Source organism: Lissotriton vulgaris, chromosome 3_1 (assembly GCF_964263255.1).
Source record: "Lissotriton vulgaris chromosome 3_1, aLisVul1.2, whole genome shotgun sequence".
Taxonomy (NCBI): Eukaryota; Metazoa; Chordata; class Amphibia; order Caudata; family Salamandridae; genus Lissotriton; species Lissotriton vulgaris.
In genome coordinates, this window is record NC_141689.1 from 2,021,844,749 (window position 1) to 2,021,867,569 (window position 22,821).

Here is a 22,821-nt window from a genome sequence, read left to right on the forward strand (position 1 = left end):
GATCTACTGAGTAGCACTGTAAGAGTGATGCTGTGCCAGAGCACTAATGTCACAATACTGAGGGAGTGATGTTCTAATGCCTCAGGGATAGTGTGACAGTCCTCTGGGAGTAATGTAGAGGACAGTAGTACCGTCTTTGTGAGACAGCTCTCTACAATCCCTCGTAGAACGCTGCTTGGCAGGTATACACTTCAATGATCAGCCGAGACACTCTCGTAGATGCATTACCAAAACTGTTCCTAGGAGGCTTGTTTCCAGTCCAGGGAGGACCTGTCCTGGCAGTTCGGGCTGGACTGTTCCCATTGGGTGCAGGGTTAAGACTGACTTGCATACGCTGGATCCAAACTGGAATGGCATGGTGAGTAAAAAAATGATGGATTTAGGCCCATATCTCCGTACTGGGGTGAATGTATGACATGGGTCTGCATTCTGTCCATCAATTGTTCTTTTTGCATTTGTCACCCCGAGTGAGACGGGTATGCCCAGACGTGGGTCCCGTGCTCTCCATGCCACTGGAGTCAAGCTATCCTGCTGATGAGGGCTGAAAGTCCGAAACTGGTCCTAGGATGCTTGTTTCCAGTCCAGGGAGGACCTGGCCTGGCAGTTCAGGCTGGACTGCTCCCATTGGGCGCCGGGTCAAGACTGATTTTCACATGGCTGGGTCCAAACTGGAATGGCATGTTGAGCAAAAAAACTATGGATTTAGGCCCTGATCTCTGTCCTGGGGTGAATGCATGACATTGTTCTGCATTCTGTCCATCAGTTGTTCTTTTTTGCAGATGCATTACCTCTAGCCAGATGAAACAACGTGTGCCATATATGAGGAGATAACCCCTCAATAAAATTGTTGCTGATACTCCTTTTAGACAAAGGTTTACATTCATCACTTTTCATGTCAGCTCATCATCCATTGAACATCCTAAATTCTTCATTTATACATCAATATCTTTGTGTCCACTCCACTTCCAGTTTTCCACCCACATTCCAAATATGCTGTATATACTGTAACATTTTCAGTCTTGTTCACACCACACCGTAAACTTTACCTGTGGCGCTAGAAATCACTTAATTTGAAAGACAAAAGTTTTCATTTTTGCCAGGCAAAATTTATTAGAAGTCTATTCAAGGAAAAAAACACAAATATACTTTGTTGTAGGAATCCAAAGATTGAAAGACCTGTAATTCAGGTATGAAAACCATTTTTTCATTGGGTACGGAGCTTAGAAACTGCACATTTCTTGGATATGACAGGCAACGGACGAAGTCTTCGTAAACGGTATTAGAGACAGGCATGAATCCCACAGCAAACCTGCATGCTTTGAGTCTAGTTAACGGTTCCAAGCCCCCACAACACGGGGTGCCAAGGGCTTGACCATGAAACCCGCAGCTAAAAGGGTAGACTACACTAAGAGGGTCATCTTTTTATCTCGGTTTTCGTGGGTCCTCACTACAGATTTGTGCACATTTAAGATTTGGCTGCTGGTGAACTACATTTTTAATTGACAAAGTTTTGCACACAATACTATTTCTTGGGATGTCCCTGTGTGGTGTGTTCACCACCAGTATGATAGCCATATAACCACATCTTGCACTGTCTATGATGATGGGAGGGACCGCATCCTCATGCTTATTCGTTGCCTGACCATATACCCAACTGTGGATCTGTACAAAACAAAAGTGGGCGAAATATGTACAAAATGCTACCATTCCACTTCCATGTGTTCAGTTGTACAACCAATAGAAAAGAGAAATAAAATCTGTCCTCATCTAATAAGGTGCTTGAAAACAAAAATAAAATATGCGCAAAAGCGTGGGAAGGCTTGGGATTCGTATTCCTTCCGTGGCCTGCAAAGGACATTTTTTTAAAACGTACGTGTTTAAATTATAACTGCTTCATTCTCACAAAATGCGCAGAAAGTAAAATGTTTAATACTTGCGACTCAATATGTAGTGCCCATATTACTAAAAAAGACTGTGGAACTCAGGCTTTGTTAATATACACAAATATATACTCAAAAGCAGTGAAACCAAATCTGAACTCTGGGTGCGGCTTGAGGATGTACTTCTGTGACTGGCTGGTCAGGTAGCTCTGTTTTCTTAAAAGCACACAAGGTGAACTCGTTGCATCATCACTTACATTAAATTCAAACCTCCAACCCGGCATTCATGTTGCTGAAGATGTCACCATCTTGTGAGATCACGTTAAAAGATACCCTGACATAATATTACAATCATTTGTTATTGCTGTCCATATCACCGATGTAGTTGGCCGTTGAATAAATTTGCTTGTTCCCGCATACACTGACACCTAAGATCAGCTGAATCCGGCTCTCACAACATCTCCCCTCCTTGAAGCCCAACATTGACTTCCTCCAGTCAGTCATTCTTGTTGGAATCTCGTCTCTTATGTGAGCCAGCCGTACAGGTAGACATGGTCACCAATTGTGATTCACACGTCAACCAACGCCAAATTTGTGGGAACTCAATATCAACTTGATATTCTGCATCGGGATTAGATCTAATGGTCAAGTCTCCGTCAACCTGGAGACCTAGTACCAGAAGCGACCAAAAATATAACAGTAACAAATTGTTTACTCTTACAAAAGCTCTTCGCCTATACAAGGCAATTAAAGTTCTTACGTGTTGTTCTGTATCAATTAGAACTAGAAAATACTTGAATGCAGGAAAAACGGTAAAATACTTCAAAGTGAAACCATTCCTCTGGTCTTCTGAAAGCCTGCAGTTCTCCGCTCTGTAGTGTTCACGCTAATACTGAAGGAACATTTTGGCAGTGGATGATGATGGTCGGATAATGACATCTACTTGAGACTTTAAAGCAAGATTGAAAAGGTTCTCAGCAATGTAACGCAGGTATACTGTGCGGCTAAGTGGCAGAATAAATAGGTACAAAAATACAATCACAGCCTCTTGACGTAGTTTCCGGGGAAAGTTCCAAAGAATTTAGTTCTTCTGGATGTTCCTGGCAATTAAATAAAAAGAGAGTTATAGAAGTATGTAAGTTGATATTTCATCAGCTTGAGTTGACTAAATCACACTATCTTCTTACATGTCCGTAACATTTACAAATTGAACCATATACACTACATCTATGAAAGAATAATTGGCCGACATCTAAGCTACAAACAGATCGTTGCACATATAGACATCTTAAAGTACTTACCATTTGTCCACACAAGGTTCAATACACTGTTATTTAAGTAGCTTATGTCCCCACCCCCAATGCTCGGCAATACAAGTTTTGTATTCTAGTACCAACAGACACAGAAAGGAATGCATTGCTAGGCCAACTTGTCTCACCATGGTGTCCCTGTACATCAGGGAGATCCCACAGAAATGCTTGCCTTTTGGAAAGGCCATGCAATTACACAACAACCCCATTCTCAGCATAGTTGTCACCCCAGTCAGTATGGTTGGTAGGTTGGTCGGCCACTCACGGTTTCCTTAGGGTAGGCAGCAACAGAAATAATATGGTGTTTCAGTGTGTGGATACTGTGTTGTCTCAAACCGTTTTAAAATTATTTGCATGTGATGTTTCTGTGTTGTGTGACTGTGGACACCCCAAACCTATTGAAAACCTATGCATATCTAGAATTACTAAAACCAGAACAAATGCAGAACAAATATTTGGTTACAATTTCCTCACTGACATGTTCCTGTAAAAGGCAAGTATGACTAAAACTGTAAAGGGCCCTATTTCACATGGTCATCTGAAATCCCAAAAAGATGGCATACAGAGGTCTGACACCGAATCGTCGATTTCTTAGATTTTACAGAACCTGAAAATGTATGATGTTTTCTGTTTTTTACTCTGGTTCTATAGAGAGTACATCGCCTATGAAAAATTCCCATAGTCCGCATTGCCAACCCCTGGATATTCTGGACAACTACTCAGGATTGTTTTCCAGGAATTACGTTTGCCTACCTGAGAACTACAGCAAAACAAAGATGGGCACATTTATCAAGGGTCAGCATTGCCCTTGCATCACGAAAGGTGAAGCAAGGGCAACAAAAGCCCTTAAGCAAGATTTACTATGCCACACAAATCTACCTTTTGTGGCTATGCATGCCATAGTACATCTGGAGTAATGCACAGCAGCACAAGCCGCTGCCTTGAATTACTCTGCCCTGGAAAAGTGCACGTGGGTGGAGGGTGGGTGTTGGCGCACAACCAGATTTACTGCCACTATTAATTCTGGGAATGTGTCAAAATGGAACTCCTTCCCAGGGGAGGCCCAATGAGGAGAAATGTGTTTAATTCTCCTTGTTTTGTCCTCTTTCTATGAGTGCTGCATAGAGGATTACTTTTGGGCAGAAAGGTGTCCCTTCCGGCACAAAAATAATCCTGCCTGCAACTCAGGCACCCTTGCACCATGGAGAAAGGGTGCCTGATTTGGTGCTTGGCAGCCACTAGTGTGTCAGTGTAGAGCGAGAGCAGGAATGCGCTATATCTTACCAGAAATGGGGCATTCCTGCCCTCTCCATTTGATGCAGTGCAGCAAGTTGTACTGCTGCTTTGCACTGTGCCAAATATCAATAAGTTTGGCCCTCAGTACTTTTGAAAAAAAATAGTAAAGATAACATTTCTATCACTTTCTTGAGCCTTTAAATGCAAGTCACAATATGTATCCTTGGCTGTGCTAAAAAAGCAGTTTAGCTTGATATATATAAATCAAAGTAAAAGAGGTAAATGCTTGAGTTTAGGAAACAAAAAAGATAACTTGCCACAAGTACATCAAAAGGGCAATTGACTGCCTTTCACCTCACATTCCTCAATTAATAAATCTTACCCCTTGGTGAAGCCATTTTCAGGTGTCAGATACAACTACAATAGTAGGTAAATATAAGGATTATTGTCCCCGGCAACACCTGAGAATTACACCCAGCCAATATCCAGTTTTTAGAAATGATTACAGATCTTCATGAATGTTCGTTTTTCTTAATATTAGCTTTTCTTCAGTTTGTTTACCTTTGAAAACACTCAGCCACCACAGAGGGGCCATAACATAATTTCTTTCCATTCTACAGTCTGGGGGTGCAGGTGGCAACATTAATCTTTAAGAGAGTTGAGGAGGCTACATGACTACTTCTAGACATGACAACTCCCTACTGCATAAAGAATGTTGTTCACGTGACCCTCATAATTCACTGATAAATTCCATCCATAGAGGAAGTCATTAGATCCAAGGCAGCCTCGGATTAGCAAGACGGGCAAACGTCCATCGGCCGATGGGCCTCAGGCTAAGGCCAGTTGGTGGGCTGATTTTTTGATAATTAAACAAAAAGAATCCTACTCAGAGTGCACACCTCAGGGATGGGGGACACTCAGTGTTGTGAAAAATACCCCTCACACACCAACAGGCCCCTTGGTGTCATGCTTCATCATCGGGGTCTTCGCATCCTGCTATAGGGATGCGGCGTGCTGCGACCAGCGACTACGCGGGAGCACTGTCAAGGTTGACTATGTGTGGTGTGTGTAAAGTGCAAGTGATGGGGTATTGAAGGATGTGAGTGAAGGGTGTGGTGAGAAAATTAAAAAGTACCTGGCTAGTGGGTTCTATGAAAAAAACTTTATTCGAGACCCCTAGCTGGTGCTGTTAAAAAGAAGTGCAAAGTGAGGTTAGTTGTCTTTATTATGGACACTACCTCTGGTGTGCGTCGACATGTTTCGGAACTGGTGTTCCTTCTTCAGGACGGGGGCACAACTTCCCAACCCTACTCACGTATTTTTAAGAAAACATTTTTTTGTCTTAAAGTAAAAAGAAAAGTGAAACTATTTACAGTGAAGAAATGAGGCTAGAGTGTGCCTACAGCGGTTTTTGGTTCATGCAGTTGCATGTCCTAAAAAGAAAAAGAAAAGGCGAGTCAATTTGGTTGCCACGAGGGACTGGCTCGGACAGGTGCAGTCACCTGGAGCCCCAAATGGTTAAATAAACCTGTAAAAAGAAAGACAGACATAACACACAACATAGATGACACACTGTACTTTGTATTAGTTCTGTGAAACATACTCATTATGACTGCTTTGTCCTGCCTCATGAGCATATCCAGAACGTCAGGGTGGGTAGGTGGATTCGTAATCTGTATGGGTAAAGAATTGGTTTCAATTTCTCTATACTCTACCTCCCCCCATTGTTACCATTTGGGCTGATTTTTTGGTCTACTAAAGACTCCACCCCTGGTGCACAACGAGAGAAAGGCTGAAGTTACAGCCTTAACAAACATGACCCCATGCATGTGAAGTCAGGCCAGCGGGCTAATGTCAGAGGCATAATGACAATGAGATGCTCCGACTACTACAGGATGCTTGTTTTCAGTCCAGGCCCGGCAGTTTGGGCTGGACTATTTCCATGAGGAGCAGGGACAAGACTGATTTACATGTGGCTGGGTCCAAACTGGTTTGACATAGTGAGCAAAAGAACGATGGATTCAACCCAAGATCTCTTGACTGAGGTGAGTGGTTGAAAAGTTCCAGTACTCCGTATATCATCTTGTGGTGTTTGCTATGTTCGCCCTAAGTGGCTGAGGGTATGCCCAGATATGGGTGCCTTGCTCACTGGGCCACTGGATTAAAGCTAGCCTAGCTGTTGAGGGGTGATACCCTGAAACCAGGTCCGAGGTAGCTTGTTTCCGGTCCGGGGACGACCTGGCCTGGCAGTTCGGACTGGACTGTTCCCATGAGGAGCAGGGTCAAGATGGTTTACATATGACTGGGCGCAAACTGGGGTGGTATACTGAGCAAAAGAACAATGGATTCCACCCAGGTCTCTTGACTGGCGGTGAGTGGTTGAAAAGTTTCAGTACTCCATACATCATCTTGTTGTCTTTGCCCAGACTGTCACAACATGAAGTGTTGCAGTGACTCTGCACACACACAGAACTATGCGCAGGATTATAGGACGACCTTGGTGTATACGGTCTAAGTCTTCCCACCACCTTAGTGCCCATTAGCCCTGGACCGACTAGCTATTGTGTCTCACTTGCTCTCTTATGCACTCACAGAGAAGAAAATGATTGGACACCCCAGAACACAGCACTCCCGACTCGCTCAGGAATTGCGGTAACAAGGCACAACCCTTTCGCCCACACTCTTGTTTTTGTCTAGAATAGAGTCTGACAGAGACACAAAATAGTTTAGAATATTTATTTAAACTATCGTGCTCTATAATGCAGTATACGTGCTACAACATGCAGATAAATGTATAATACAAATATTGTCAGCATATCAACAAGGCCATACATCATGAAGGCTAATGTCATAATGAGAAGACAGTTCAGTCTAACCCCTTCCCCTTGCTAGGAATGGGTATTATTATACAACAGAAGATCTCTGGGCTTTGTCAGGAGACCCCATACCTTAGTGCCTAGATGGTAGATCTGCATGATAGGAACTGCATTGCTCTTCTCCATAGAAAATTCCCTCTCCAAGTGTGTGTTTTTCATGAGTGCATCCCTGTAATATCAAAATGCTAGTCTCCCACCAGCTGCATTGGTATGTTGTGTCTAAGTGCTAGGGCCTGACCAGAACAGAACAACATGGGGCACTGTTTATTCAGACTAAACTCAAGGAACAGGCAGAGAATGAACACAGTGAACAGTTCCCATGTGAAAGGCACAATAAAAGCAATTAGTAACGCTTGCAAAGTTGAATCATGGCTGAAAGGCTCATGCTAACTTAGTGATGTCGACAATGTCCCCACCGGCCACGTGACAGAGGTGTGCCTGCACTGTGTCTCCCTCCAGGTGTGACAGAGTCTGCAAGGAGCTGCTAATGGGAAACTATTAGCACTTACTTTGCAGGAGACTTCATCAAGGGAGTGGACTGGAGTATCGGGTGATGGGGGTTTGAGAGTGCCAGCGAGGGAGCTCCTCAGTTTATTTGTGTCCTCCTCCACTCCATGCAACAGGCGGAGATAAATCAGTCTCTGCTCTTCTCCTTTGTCTGTCAGATATCCATTACTGCAGTCAACGGGGACAGGTTGTGCCCTTAGTTGACTTTGAAACTGGGAAATCAGGTTCAAGTCCCGGGACAGTTCAACATTTTGTGATTCATGGCAAATCACTTAATCTACATGAACCTAAAAAAAATAATATGACCCTCAGTAATGTTATGTGGTGCTCATGTAAAGTACTCCAATGCCTCTGGGCCTAGTTTGTGCTATATAAAAAAGCATGTAAGTAAAGTGACACTATATTTGTTGTTTATTTGTGAATTTACACACTAGCATAATTCTTTTCTCAGAACATTCGTGTGATGCTTGCAGCCAGTATTACAAAAAAACAGATGCAGCTTTCACTAGTCTCTGAGCATTGGAGGCTCTATCTTAAATACTGCAAAACAGAACATGAAGATCATAAAAGCCCAGGGTGAGTGTAATAGGCAGTTCAGATCTGTACCATCTCATGTTTCCCAGTGAACTATAATCAAAAGATCCACAGCAAACGTATGGATAAAAAAAAACAATTAAAAGTCAGTTCCTAGTACTTTGATAATTTTGTGCTTCTAATGTATTTTTTATCCATTGGAATATTGATTTCCTATTTAAGTACTGGCCCTATAAGCTTAAAATACTTTTATTACTGCAAATTTTTGCCATAATTTAGCTCCTAACCAAGCAGTGTATTGCGAAAGGTTGCGATCTGCGAATGTGGGCCACTTTGTATTTTAGCTGCGCTGGCCGAATTGTGGCCCCAATCAAACCCTGATCCAAGGAAGGCAACTATGGGGCTACAGGGAGTGCAGGATCGATCAGAACCAATGTTATTGAAGCTTCAAATGGATACTCTTACTTCTGTACATTCTTTATCCTAGAAGCATTCCCCAGCAACACCTAAATGTTGGTACGGAGAGTTGTTAGAAAGCCATATGACAGAAAGAGATGTTTGTGGGAGAGGAAACCTACTAAGAAGGCCCCACAACAGCACAGATTTCTCAAATTGCCTTTAACCTACCTACCATTTACACATGTGGCTTAAGCTAGAACTTCCTATTAAGAAGTGCTTAAGGGTAACAGAAGTAGCAAAATAGCAAAATAGAGAGAAGAAAAATGTTATATCCTGGCACATTTAGTAAAAAAGTAAGTGAGAGGTCAGATTATTATCAGACACAAAGCCTGAGCAAAACCAGCACATGGAAATGAATGCAATTGTATTAGTGGAGATAATAACCATTCAACATTTTGGGCACATAGTGGTAAATACAGAAAAAAAGCAACAATAAAGAGTCTTTTTGAGAACAAAATCCCTGACTATTCACTATGTGGGAGAGGGGTATACACCCTTTCATTCGATAGCCCCCAGTGCAAGGAAAGTTCATAGAGGCCAGAGAGATGCGGTTGGAGCATGCTTTTTCTCAGTTGTGATGTTGAAGGGTTGTGAGGGTTTACAATGTGGCACTGTAACCTGGTTTTTTGATGGCATGTTTGTAAGCTACTTTTGCATTTTAGGTTTAGCACTCAGTTCATGGCAAGAAGGAGCAGGCACAGCACCAGAGTATCCTTTTTTTGATCTAAAAGCTATGAAGTCACCTACAGAATTCAAAGATTGCATCTCTCCACTGCAGCCAAAAAGGCAAAGCAAAAGACCGACTATCCTACTGATCTGGTAGGTTAATTTCAAGCTCACTGGTCCAGTCCTGGTTCAATCGAACAGTACTTCAGTATACAGGCATCAAGATCCTGAACTGCTTTAGAATGAGCACATGAATACTGGGTATCTATTGGTTCAACACAGTATCACTGCCATCTTTTCAGCACTATCACCTCAGTGGAAGCTAGATTGGCATTCATGGCACTAAAATCTTGGAAACCCAACATGTTGGGACACTCAATATTTGGAAAAGATTAACTCTCGTCTTTTTTTATAATACCCCTGCCACTTAAGAATATTTCTTGCGGAACTGCAGGACAAGGACATTTGTGTCAATGCCAAGTCTGGTTCCACTCGGCTTGAGCATTTCCTGTAGAAATGTAGGGTACCTCACCCCCTTACAAAGACAATGGTTCTACTAGGGCAGAACCAGCTGGTGCAAAGTTAACCTTCTCCGGGGAGGGCTATGATCATATAGATTAACATAAGGGAAGCTCCCAGATATGAAGTGAAAGGAGGAGGACCGAATGTTTTGTTAAGATTGATTACCTCATGTCAAAATCTGATTTAGAAATGTTCCATCAGAGAAGAAAAACCTCTAAATTGGGAAACGTAATATACGTTACAACTGGTGGATTAGAAGTTCTGAATTAGAGAGTTCAGGTACATTATGTCTGAAGGCACACTCTATGGTGGCCGGCAGAGCCAAATCTATTTGGAGAACCTACAACTGGGAAGATATGCCATTTTAATCCAGTGCCCTTTTAAAAGGGCATGCAGTTTTACTGAAGCAGGCTGCTCTCATGTAATAGATATTTGACACTTTGTGTGTACAGCAGCATTACTGACCCGTGCTAGGTCTCCACCCATCCATTACCTGTTTTTGAGTCATATGACGAAGGGTTTGTTATTTTTCTAACTAGGCAACATGATGGCAAACGAAATACATAAGCCTCAGCAGATTAAAAAAGCATTAGCACAGCCAACAGCTCTTGCCTTTTTTACCTATTGTTCGCCAATGTTATTTGGTGATGCTTTGCAGCATTTGCAAAAATCAACAAAAAAGCTTTTTATTGATTCTGTGCTGCATCAGATTAAAAAAATGTGTGTTGCATATGTGTGCATATCTGATGATGTACTCATTTTTTTAAACATATTTTTATTGCGTTTCATATATTACGCCATTACAGACGGTCATAGACATATACTTTTCGGTCCGTTTTTTGGGACAACATAATCATACAACCCTGTACAACCTCGGTACTGTGAGTATTGTATCAACATTACTAGTACAGCCGGACATCTGGGTTCTATGCACATACTGACATTGTCAGTAGAGGCCTGACGGACAGTCTATTTCCATATTAATAAAGTTGTCTAATCTTATATTGTAATGAACAATCCTAAATTAACTTAACCGGCCATCCCACCCACCACCCTCCCATTAGGCTCGCCCGAATACATATTGACACTTAACTATTCGCACAGAGCTCTAACAATAAAAAATTGCTTGACACCACTACTCATAGCAAACCAATTCCAATTAAGTTGATCTGGAGTGAAGACATATTACCCAGAAGAATATGTCGTTCTATGTGTATGTTTTGGGCATACTTTATTCTGTCTGAGGACCAGCCGGTTCAGATACATCTACTGCCTTAATTAATTCCATCACGCTGTCCCAGTCCATGGAAATGAGTTTTTTGAGCTGGCCTCTCTGTTCCTCACGCCTTATCGTGGCGCTCTCTGCCTCTCCCCATCGAACCATCTCGGTGTGCCACATGTGCAGTCGAGAAGGGAACCCAGACTTCCATCTCATGGTAATGGTTCTTATCGTCAGCAGCATAGCCAGGTCTGCAATCCTATATTGCGTTTTATGTTGTTTGGGGCGGGGATGTACACCAAGAAAGCAGCTCTCAGCTGCGTTCCATACCGATGTGCCTGTGATGTCTGCTATCAGTTCTCTTATTTGTGTCCAGAATCTACCTAATTTTGGACAGTTCCAGAGCATGTGGAACAAGTCTGTATCTGCCAACCCGCACCTAGGGCATGTGAGCTGGGTGTCCGTGTACATGCATTTAAATCGATGAGGTGTAAGATATGCCCTGTCCAGAACCATGTATTGGATGTACTTGAATCTAGCATTCCTGGACACTTTCTAAGGGTGCTTTAAAATAGCTCCCCATTCTTTATCCGTTAAGCTCCACCCAATGTCTCCCTCCCATTTCGTGTTTAAAAAAGCAAGTGAGATTCCTGCTTGTGCCCGGATGCCTCTGTAGAGCCACCGGATCAAGTGTCACCCTTTCCCCATTAAATACACTGCGTGTACTAATTTGTGAACCAGAGGTTGCACACCAGTAGGGGACCATTGTTTTTTAACATAGTGTGTAATAGCCACATGTAGTATATACAATGTCTGAGGGATACCCCAGGTCTGGGTGAAGTTATTATGGTCCACCAGCATGCCGTCAGTGAATAGACAACTGAGTGTGTCCACTCCCTCTTGCGTCCACTGTTGAATACACGTTGTGTAGTAATTAGTCCCGTAGCGAGCAATATACCTAGAAGTGGTATGTTTTCTGAATAGGGGGTAACTGACCTAGTATAGCGTAAGGAGCGCTTCCAGTAGGCAAGGGCTACTTTAAGTAGAGGAGGCGTGGTAGGAGGTACATGGGTCCCCGGTAGAAGCAGTGTATGCAGCGATCCCTGAGCCAGTGTCCATGGAGTGTAATCAATCTCATGCAAATTGCGTCCAGCCAACCAGTACGATAACCACTGTAACTGACTGGCCATGCAGTAAGATCTGAATTCAGGGGCTCCAAGCCCTCCCTCTCCCGGCTTCAATCTAAGTTTTGCCAGACTGATTCTCCTGTGACCCTGTCCCCTACTAAGGTCCGTTACCAGAGCGTCCAACGTACGGAAGAAACTGCGTGGAAAGAAGAGAGGTAGGTTAGTGAAGAAGTAAAGCCGCCTGGGAAGCACGACCACCTTGGATATCGCTACTCTGCCCATGACCAAGAGAGGAAGGGATGACCTGGGTGTTTAGCGACCGCATAGCTTTCAGATGGTTGCCATCTATTAAGTCTTGTGTCATCCTGAATATTTGTATACCCAGGTATTTGAACGTATGCGCTGCAACCGACAAATGGATAGGACCAAAGGGGATAGGCTCCGGGCTTTCCCTATAAGACATGTAGAATGCATATGATTTTGTGCCATTGATTTTTAATCCAGATATGGATTCAAATTGGCCAAAGATAGAGGGGACAGGCTCAAGGTCATCCTGTAGATTATTAAAATATAATATTAGATCGTCCGCGTACTCCGACACCACATGGTTAGTTCCTCCTAGAAGGATACCCCTCTTCCCGGCCTCCATCCGGAGTCTCAGGAGAAAGGACTCCAGGGACAGCACAACCAAGGTGGGGGAAAGGAAGCATCCCTGTCTAGTGCCTCTTGACACGGGGTACGGGTTGGAAATGTGGGAGCCCGTAGAAACCTGTTCTGTGGGAGCAGTGTAAAGGAGTTTAACCCACTGGATATATTTGGGTGGTATACCAAACGTACTCAGTGCCCAGAACATGTAGCCCCAATGTATAGTATCAAACGCCTGCTGGAGATCAAGCGTTATGCATCCTGCCTTTTCCGATAATTGGACTGCAGCCTCCATTACAGCCTCCATTAAACAATGCAACTGGCGTATGTTTGGGGATGTATTGTGGCTTGGCACAACCCCACATTGGTCTATGTGAAACATCTTGGGGAGATAGGGCAGGAGCCGGCGGGCCACATTTTTACTGAGTATCTTGTATTCCGTGGACAGGAGAGACAGGGGGCGGTAGCCCGCCATATCTTGTGTGTCTCTGTTCGGTATAGGGAGCGATATTACCAGCGCTTGCATTGTTGATAGTGGGAGACTGTGAGTATCATACGATAATTTATACAAGTGTCAAGTTGTGGTGCTAGCTTATCTATATATATGGAGTAAAACTCTACTTGGAGTCCGTCCAGGCCTGGATGCTTGTTACGTGGCAGGGCCTTAATGGCCTCTTTAATTTCCGCCCTAGTGATCTGATGATATACTCATGTGCATGTGTCACTATCATATGTATGCCTATAGAATTATTGCAATTATTTTTGTTTATTTACCGACTGAAGACGGACATAATTTGAATTGATACATTGAAAAAAAATATTTTATTTACTGAAGAGCACTTTTTGCACTACAGAGCAGCCTGGCAGCAAATGGCAGCTGTTAGGCCCGACATATTGAAAAAAATATTTTATTTACATTAGAGCACTTTTTGCACAGCAGAGTAGCCCGACTGCATATAGCAGCTGTTAGGCCCCTACAAAAAAATATATGTAAAGGTCCACAAGAGGAAGGAATGGATGAGCTGGTTGTAGGAGCGGGGTGGGGGGTTCGACGAGGAGTAAACAGTGGGCGATGGAGCAATGGAAAGGCTGGGACTAGGGAGTTAATAATAATAATAAAATTTAAAAAGCGGGGGGCGCTAGAGGGCGCCGAGCAAGATGGCCGCACACATGTGAGGCTCTGCCGGGACCGTCACTTATTTGCTATAAAATCCTGCACATCCTGCTGTTTATTCCCCCCAACTTGATGGCGAAACACGGCTGCAGTGACTGGGAGGCGGGTGCGGTGCTCTCCCTTCGCTGAGCGGAACGCGTGAACTGAATTGCCGGAGGTGCCGAGCTCCGCCTGCATCAAGGCCAAAGGCGTGCGACCCAGTGAATTGTGCCCAGCGAACGTATCGGAGCTTGACGGCCGCTCCCCCTGCCTGGGAGAACGGCCTGGAGGACGGAGACACACGCTACGGGCGGCGGCGGCGCTTCGAGGACGAAAGGAGAGTGCCCGGTGATCGTGAGGCCCGGAGCCCGGCCCTGCTGGTGGTGGTGAGTGGGGCGAGGGCCTAGGCGAGCCCGGGGCTGCGGAGGCGGCACTGGGCCGCGCTGTGCGAGCTGCAGCTGGCGGGGACAAGGGAAGGGGGCAGAGCACGGCAGAGAGGAGCTGGGGGAGCGCTGCCGCCCACGGAAGTCAGAGGGGCTCTTGCTGCTGTAGGACCTCGAGGGGGGACCCGGTGGTAATTTGGGACGGTGGTCCTGGCCTACTTTCCTGGACATACTGCTGATTCCTGCACTGTGGCTGCTGAGGCAGGGGACAGCCGGGTGATTTGAGACATAGCACCCACTCTTCTGAATCGTCTTGGGGATTGCCTTGGCCAGAACTGCGGGGGCGACCAGACTGTCCCACGGACTGCTGCAGCTGGGCTGCGTCACACATCGAGAAGGCGCCATGGGCAGGCCGGAGCGCAATCAGCCCAAACTCACTTTTTAGGCTAAAAAGACGGCGCTATCCTCCTCGCAGGCGCCACCAGACACAGAGACTGCGGGGGCGGTCGGGGGTACCCCGAACCTGGAGGCCACATTGGTGGCGATGCAGAAAACACTACAGTCCATTGAAGGCACCATGGAAGCGGTCAATCACAGGCTCGACCATATGGCGACGCAGTTCGACCGGCAAAACGAAAGAATGGGTGAGGTGGAACAGAGGGTGTCTGCTACGGAGGATGGGCTGGCCACGGTGACAACTAAGGTATTCAATATGGAGAGGGTTCTGACGGTGATTCAGGCGAAGAACGAGGAGTAGGAAGGGAGGTCCAGGCGCAATAATATTCGCGTCACGGGCCTGCCGGAATCCACGAATGTAGGTCGGATGGAAGACTTCATGGAACGCATGCTGGTGGACATTTTCGGCTCAGACCAGCTATCGCGGGTCTTCATCGTGGAGCGGGCACACCGCACTCTGGCGAAGAGACCGGTGCCTGGGGCTCAACCGCGTCCTATCATTGCTCGCATACTTAATTATAAGGACCGAGATGCCATACTTCGTCTTGCCCGGGAGAAGGGCACTATTGAATACCAAGGAAATAAACTTGAGTTTTACCCAGACTTCACTGTGGCAGTGCAAACAGCGCGCAAGGAGTTCACCCCGGTGAAACAACTGCTTCGCGCCGAGAACATTCCATACGCCATGTTGTATCCGGCTCGTCTTCGGATAGGACCCCAGTCGGACAACAAAATCTTCGCCACCCCTAAGGCTGCTATGGACTATGCAAAAAAACAGAAAAAACGCAAAAGAGACTCAAACATGCAGCAGGAGGGGGAGGGGGAACTACTGGACGATGTGGCTTAGGCGCCTGACTCCTTGTTAGTCACCCATTGTTGGAGTGTTTTCCCTGTGAAATGTGTTGCCGCTTGGCGCTGCGTGGCTCGATGCCCCGCTGGGTTGCTTTCCCCTGCCTTTACTTGAGGAACGCTGGTTAAATGGACATGTTATCTGTGGTCATTATTCTGGTATACTATGGTTCCCCTGTTGGGCAACTTGCAGTTGGGTTGTTTATAGCATGGGGCTAGTATGCTCACGGTGACGCTTTCGTTATGCATAGTTGCGACTGAACGTATGGAGGTGAGAGCGTTGTATTTAATTGTCTGACTGCACTTTGATCTTGGCGTAATGATGGTTCTAGTGAGGCGCAGTTGGGGGAGCCCCCTTCCTTTACTGCTGAGGCTAGGTGACTCTGACTTGCAGCAATCCTTGTTTCTATGGGGTTGGGGAGGGAGGAGCTGGATGTTCTCATCGATTGCACGGTCCGCTCTCTCGTCAGTTACCTGACGAGAGCTGTGCGCCACTGCGTCCCCACGAATGGGAGATCCCAAAACACTTATGTATGCACTGTTGGGGTTGTTGGGGGAGGGGGGATGGGGTCAGCTTTGGCAGGTTGGGGATGCTGAAGTGGGTGGAGGGAGGTTTGGGGGGTTCTGGATTTCCTGGATATGGTCGCAGTGTTTCCTTGTGTATGACGGGAGGTGTGGGAGGCTTGTACAGGGGTTGGGAGGATACTGGTCATTGTGTTGCCTAGTAAGTACGGCACTTCTTGCTGACACTCGAGGAATGAATGGCTATGTGTGCTGTATCTGTCGTTGGCTTTTGGGGTGGTGTTGCTGCCTTTGGGACATACTTTGGATCTGGATGAATGGATAGGGGGGGTAAAATTACATGTATTACTTCGAATGTGAGAGGGTTGAACCGCCCACAAAAGACTAGGCAAATGCTGGCATTTCTTAACAGGCATGGTGCGCACGTTGCCTTCCTTCAGGAGACACATCTTTGGGGTAGGGCGGCAGAAACTGTGGGTAGCAGATGGGCGGGCGTCAGACTGGCGTCAAACTACTCATCTTATGCACGCGGTGTGATGATTCTGATTTTAAAAAATGTACCGTTTGTAATACTACATGAGGAAATTGATAAGGATGGTCGATATATTATAGTACATGGTAAATTATGCGGAACCCCGATCACGCTCATTAATGTATATGGACCAAATGTTGATGACCCTGATTTTTATGTTGCACTCTGGAACAAGATCTACATGCTGCCACAGTCGGCTGTGCTCTGCGGTGGGGATTTTAATGTCATTCTGGATGGGGAGATGGACAGGAAACAAGACAAGCCCTGTGTGCGCAAGAAAGCGGCTGCTGAAGTCAGTGAGGGTATGAGAGGAATTGGGCTGGTGGATGCGTGGCGTCTGAGGCACCCGGATAGGAGAGAGGGTACTTGCTATACATCAGCGCATGACACGTGGTCGAGACTGGACTATTGGTTGGTGACTCGGGATGTCAGTGGATGGGTGATGGATGTTGGCCACTTGCCTCGCACGCTCTCCGACCACGCGCCAGTCCGCTTGGTAATGCGGATGCCAACGTGTGCGCCGGCTCCGTTCACTTGGCGCCTGTCGCCGGGAACCTTGACTGATCAGGTGTTGCGGGAACGGCTCAGAACTATAATTGAAGAGTTCTTTGATAAGAATGTTGGGACTGTTGACAGTATGTGTACGGTGTGGGAGGCCTTCAAAGTGACTATACGTGGGGCGTGCATAGGCCTTCAATCTGGAGTGCTTACATCGCTGAGAGACTCCATGACTAGGTTGGAAGGGGAGTTGTTGGCGCTTGAGCGCCGGTTGGAGGAATGCCCCGAGGAAACTTTGCTGGCAGACATTAGATTGAAGGTCACCGAGTACAACGAACTAGCTGATCAGGAGGTGAAGTTCCTGTCCAAACATACCAGGGCGCGCTATTATGGTGAAGGGGGAAGACCGGGGAAAGGACTGGCGGATCGCATAAGGGAGCCGTGGGCCAGGCACTGTACTGTGCAAGAAATAGAGGACGGGGAGGAGGTTGTGACTAACACAACTGAAATCCTAGGCTGCTTTACGAAATATTATGAAAGGATGTAGGAGTATCGGGAGACGGCGACAGAGGAGGAAATAGCTCAGTACTTTGAGGACATAGCTTTGGTCTGGCTCTCGAGGGGTCAACAGGAATTCCTTATGCATCATATAACGCAGGTGGAATTTAGGGAAGCGATAGCTGCCCTTCCTAATGGTAAAGCTGCTGGTACAGATGGTTTGCCGTCAGAATTCTATAAAGAATATGTAGATCTTTTACTTCCGCACTTGGCGATGGTGCTGGAGGAAGCAGTAGACCAGGGCCAGTTCCCGACTACAATGAGAGAGGCGCTCCTTGTTGCGTTGCCAAAACCGGGTAAACCTCCCAACAAGTGCGAATCGTATCGACCCCTGTCCCTCATGAATACTGATGTTAAGATCATAGCCAAGGTGCTGGCAACTAGACTGCGGCTACTCCTTCCGGTCATGGTGTTACCGGACCAGTCAGGATTTATTCCGCTCCGGTCTACCACCCACAATTTAAGGGCTCTCTTTGCGGTGCTACATCTGCTCAAACCGGATTTGGCTGCGGTGGCTGTCATGCTTGACGCCGCGAAGGCCTTCGACTCAGTTGCATGGCGATATATGATAGCAATCCTGCATCGGATGGGGGTGCCTTTCTTTTTTACATCATTAATAACCCTTCTCTATACTAACCCCCATAGCACGAGTGGGGGTCAACGGTCAGGTCTCGAACTCGTTTCCGGTACAGAGGGGAACTCGACAGGGTTGTCCTCTCTCGCCTTTGCTATTCGCCATAGTGATGGAACCCCTGGCTTGTGTCTTGAGGCAGAGATATGCTGATGCGGCTTTGAAATTCTCCCTCCGGTCGCTGGCAGTGTCCATGTATGCCGACGACATGGTCCTTTACGTGCGCGAGCCTGCTCACCATCTTGAACCTATCCTCCGAGAGTTCATACGGTTTGGCCGTCACTCGGGTCTGACCATCAACTGGGAAAAGTCTGTTATGCTCCCTCTCACCGACGCTACCCTTCCCTTTCCCTTATAATTCCCACTGGAATGGGCGACGGAATCGGTGCGTTACCTCGGAGTCTGGATTCATCGAGATAGCCAAGAAATTATCCGGGCCAACTATGGTGTGGCTATCTCCAAGCTGGAGGACCAGGTGGCGCGCTGGACTCGGCTCCCCCTCACCCTTGCTGATCGTGTGTCTCTGATTAAAATGGTGGTGCTTACAAAATTTTTGTATCTTTTTGTTAATATTCCTCTCCCACTGAAGTCGCACTTCTTTGCCAGACTGCGGTCCTTGTTGACCACCTTAACCTGGGCTGGTAAGAAACCACGAGTGCCGTGGGATGTGCTGACTAAACCATACGATCTGGGAGGCTTTGCCGTGCCAGATATGAAATTATATTACTTATGTGCCCAAGAGCATTTCGCCGCCTACTGGTTGTCAGCTCCTCCGTACACCCCGCACGTGGCGCTTGAAGCCAGTGCTGTTCTGCCGAACCCGCTGAGGGCTATGGTGGTTAATACTCACTCAGTGTTTGATAAGGGTGAGGTAGACACAGTGCGCTCCACTGCTAATGCGTGGCGAGAGCTTGGCAGGAGAGCGAACAGGTTGCCGTTATATGCTCCTAGTATGCCGCTATTATATCACTCCGAGATCTCGGTGTCGGGCGAAATCGGTGGTCTGCAGGTCCTACAGGGCGCTGGACTACACACTATGGGAGATCTCTTCTCGGGGGCCACGTTCCTCTCGTTGCAGAATGTGACGGAGCGATCCACGAATGTGGTCATGTCTACATTCATTTACGTCAGACTCCGGGCGGCCATACACTCCTTGTATCCTACGTATCCGGAGGAACCCTTGGTGCTAGGGGCCTTGCAGTTACTCTACACCACGACGGATAGAGTTAAATTGCTCTCTAGATTGTACCGAGCTGCACAGGAGGATGAGGGGGGGGGGTGCTGTGCTGGCTAGGGCCAGATGGGATAGGTGCCTGCCAGAACCATTGAATGATGATGAATGGACTGAATGCTGCTCCATGACTGGGGGGTACGTGGCCAACGGCAACTTTCGCCTTCTACATTTTAAATTTCTACATCAATGGTATTATACGCCAGTGCAGCTAGTTAGGTATGGTCTTCGCGAGTCTGCTCAATGTGTCCGGTGTGGAGAGGATTATGCGGACTTTGTACATCTGGCTTGGGGTTGTACACGAGTGTATGCCTTCTGGGAGGCGGTGACTGAGGCATTGACTAGGATGACGGCCGTTGCGGTCGCGTTGGATATACGCCTGTGGAGTGCCGGCTAAGGAGCGGCGTTTGATGGTCTTGGCATTACAGCTTGCTAAACGGAGAGTGGCTATGGTGTGGGGACGAAGGCGGGCACCTGATGTTCAACTGTGGGTGAGAGATATGGCCTATTGCAGAGATCAGTTGACTTGCTATGCTGAGAGTCTGCCGGCGAAATCGCATCCACGTGACATTTGGGCTCCATATACCGCATATATGCTTTCCCTGGCTGATGATGACAGTTCCGGTGGTGATAGCGGGGGTCTGTTGACGGGTGGGGGAATCTTTGAGTGATTACCTGACTGTATGGTTGCGCTACGACTGTGCCTGATGTGGGATGTTCTTTCTCTCTTGGTGTGGGTGATCCTTTGGGGAGGGGCGGTCTTGATGTGTAGGCTTTACTATAAATGCCCAGTGGCTGGTGGCACATGCAGGGTTTTGGATTTGGGGGTTGCATGGCCTGCTCAACTACTTGCTGGACTTTACGTACCTTCTGTATTGCTTTAACATTCTACATTAATACTGTGGACTCTTACTGTGACCAGGAACCGGGTTTGTTTGGGCTGGGGGGTTGGGGGTTGGTGTTGTTGGTTATAAACCTCATAAAATAAGACCGATATATGATGTGCGGGATAAGACTGCGGAAGAAGGGATTAGCATGGAATGCTGACTTTCGATGTCCTCTGCATATTTTGTGTGTACTCGCCTGATGCCATTGGATGTGTGCTTCAAATTGCTTGCTGTTGAATTGGTAGCAGCCGGCCCTTCACAGGGTTGTAGGCACACTGCTGTGTATATGCACAACTTTGCAATAGAGGTCTTACAAAAAAAAAAAAGCCAGGGAGGGGTGGGGAAAGCAATTGATAGGCTTGAAGGGGGCGGAGTGCATGGGAGGGGTGGTGTTTGCGGGGAGGAGCACAATAGGGGGAGAGCGACAAAACAAATACACTCTCTCAGAGTGCTGAAAGAAAAAGAAAAAAAGTTGGTCTGTGAATGTGAGGAGTGAGGATATGTGCCTGGGCAGGGACAAACAGAAGAATAAGAATAAAGCAAATGAGTCGCAATAAAACAAAACAATTGTAAGCAATGGGCAATTATAAAACCACAGTACGTTTTTGATACGGTTCACAAAAGGTCTTCTGCACATAGACAGCTAAAAGCTGCTGGTGGGTGAGGCAGATACATTTTATACAGAGGTCTCAAATAGCAAAAAAGAAAAAGCTACTCAGAGATATGCTGACCTACTACTCAAAGTCTGCCCTAGCTATGCTGACCTACTACTCATGCAAACAAAGTCTGCCCTAGCTATGCATTTAGGCAATCATGTTTTGTGAAAGATGGCTATATCTTGAAGAATTAAACATGATCTCATCAGGCGGAGTCTACTTGGCTGCCTTATACCACTCTCCAAGGGAAGATACAACCCAAAATAACATGGTCACTAATTTAACAGCTATGCTATAAAAACACACTAGCAGCTGTCTGTTCATTCTATATTCATCACATTTCAAACTGTACTAGCCTAGACCCTCATAATGAGTGGCCCGGATGAGTTAGTTATCTCACCATGTGAAATTCGATACCCTGTGGTGCAGAGTTTAGAAAATACAATAAGTATCTCAAATTACGTATTTCCCCATTGAAAATGGAGAATGACAAGTGGATTTTGTGCTTTTCACTCCAAATGCTATATGTCTTTAAACGTAACAAGCATTTTACCAGGTATATTTTAGCAGCTTTGACCTGCAAAATATACTGTGGAAAAATACAGGGGATACAGTAATTGCTGCAAAACCTATAATTCTGATCCCAATGCAATTAGAAAAATGACCAAAATTAACTATGACGACTAGTAATGAGGGACTTACGGTCGTCTTAGGATCCAATATAGGCACCCCTCCTCGGTCTGTTGTGATTATGGCAGCGAATACAGTTTTTTTTTAAAGATACATTTGGGAGAGAATGTTGTTGGAGGTATATGTGTGCACTAGAGAGCACTTGAAGTTGAGGACTGAAATCTATTAAACATTAGCCAGTGGCATTTTGCCATTTTTCCTCATTCATGGTAGCAACAAATGCTCCCATACATTAGCCATGCTTTCTTTACTTTGATGGTCAATGAATGGCGGAGCTTCCATAACAGAGAGCTAGAAAGAAGCAGCTGTTCTTCCAGCACCGGGAATTCTGTATTTACCATAGAGGCACATGACAATTTATATTTCTGTATATACAGAACTGATCGAGCTTGCTTGTGATGGGCACTAGTACCCAAGAAACTGGACAGTGATTGTGATGGCAAGTGCACATAACAATACTCATTTCACATATTTAAAAGTAGGGCTCCCGGTTTTATGGTATTTATTTTTTTGACATTTCTGTTTGTATTTATCCATATTTATTTTTTGCTAATTTTATCTGTACTTATCCCTATTTATTTTGGGGTTTGTGAAAAAATGAAGCAGAAACTAGTATATTTCCACAGTTATTTAAACAATTAGTGTATGCTCTTAACACCTTGGCTGCTTGAGAGGATCTTCTCCTGTGCTGAAGGTCAATGTTAATGGGTGTGGTCATGACGACAGCTCCACTGTGCCTCATGACGAGCTGAGCTCGTCATGAACATGGAAGGGGTTGCTTGGCTGACAGGTTT

General features: G+C 46.0%; 1 protein-coding gene across 29 annotated transcripts in view; it reads right to left on the bottom strand.

Annotated features, from left to right (window-relative positions):
• Positions 1 to 1,084: 1,084 nt before the first annotated feature.
• LOC147728754 (sorbin and SH3 domain-containing protein 2-like) overlaps positions 1,085 to 22,821 on the bottom strand; it is a 643,768-nt gene continuing 622,031 nt past the window's right edge. For all 29 annotated transcript variants that reach the window (XM_086962533.1, XM_086962510.1, XM_086962511.1 and 26 more), the window contains one exon: positions 1,085 to 2,980. In XM_086962533.1, coding sequence (XP_086818659.1) covers positions 2,919 to 2,980 — 62 coding nt within the window. In that variant the 3' untranslated portion in view covers positions 1,085 to 2,918. The remainder of the gene's footprint in view (positions 2,981 to 22,821) is intronic.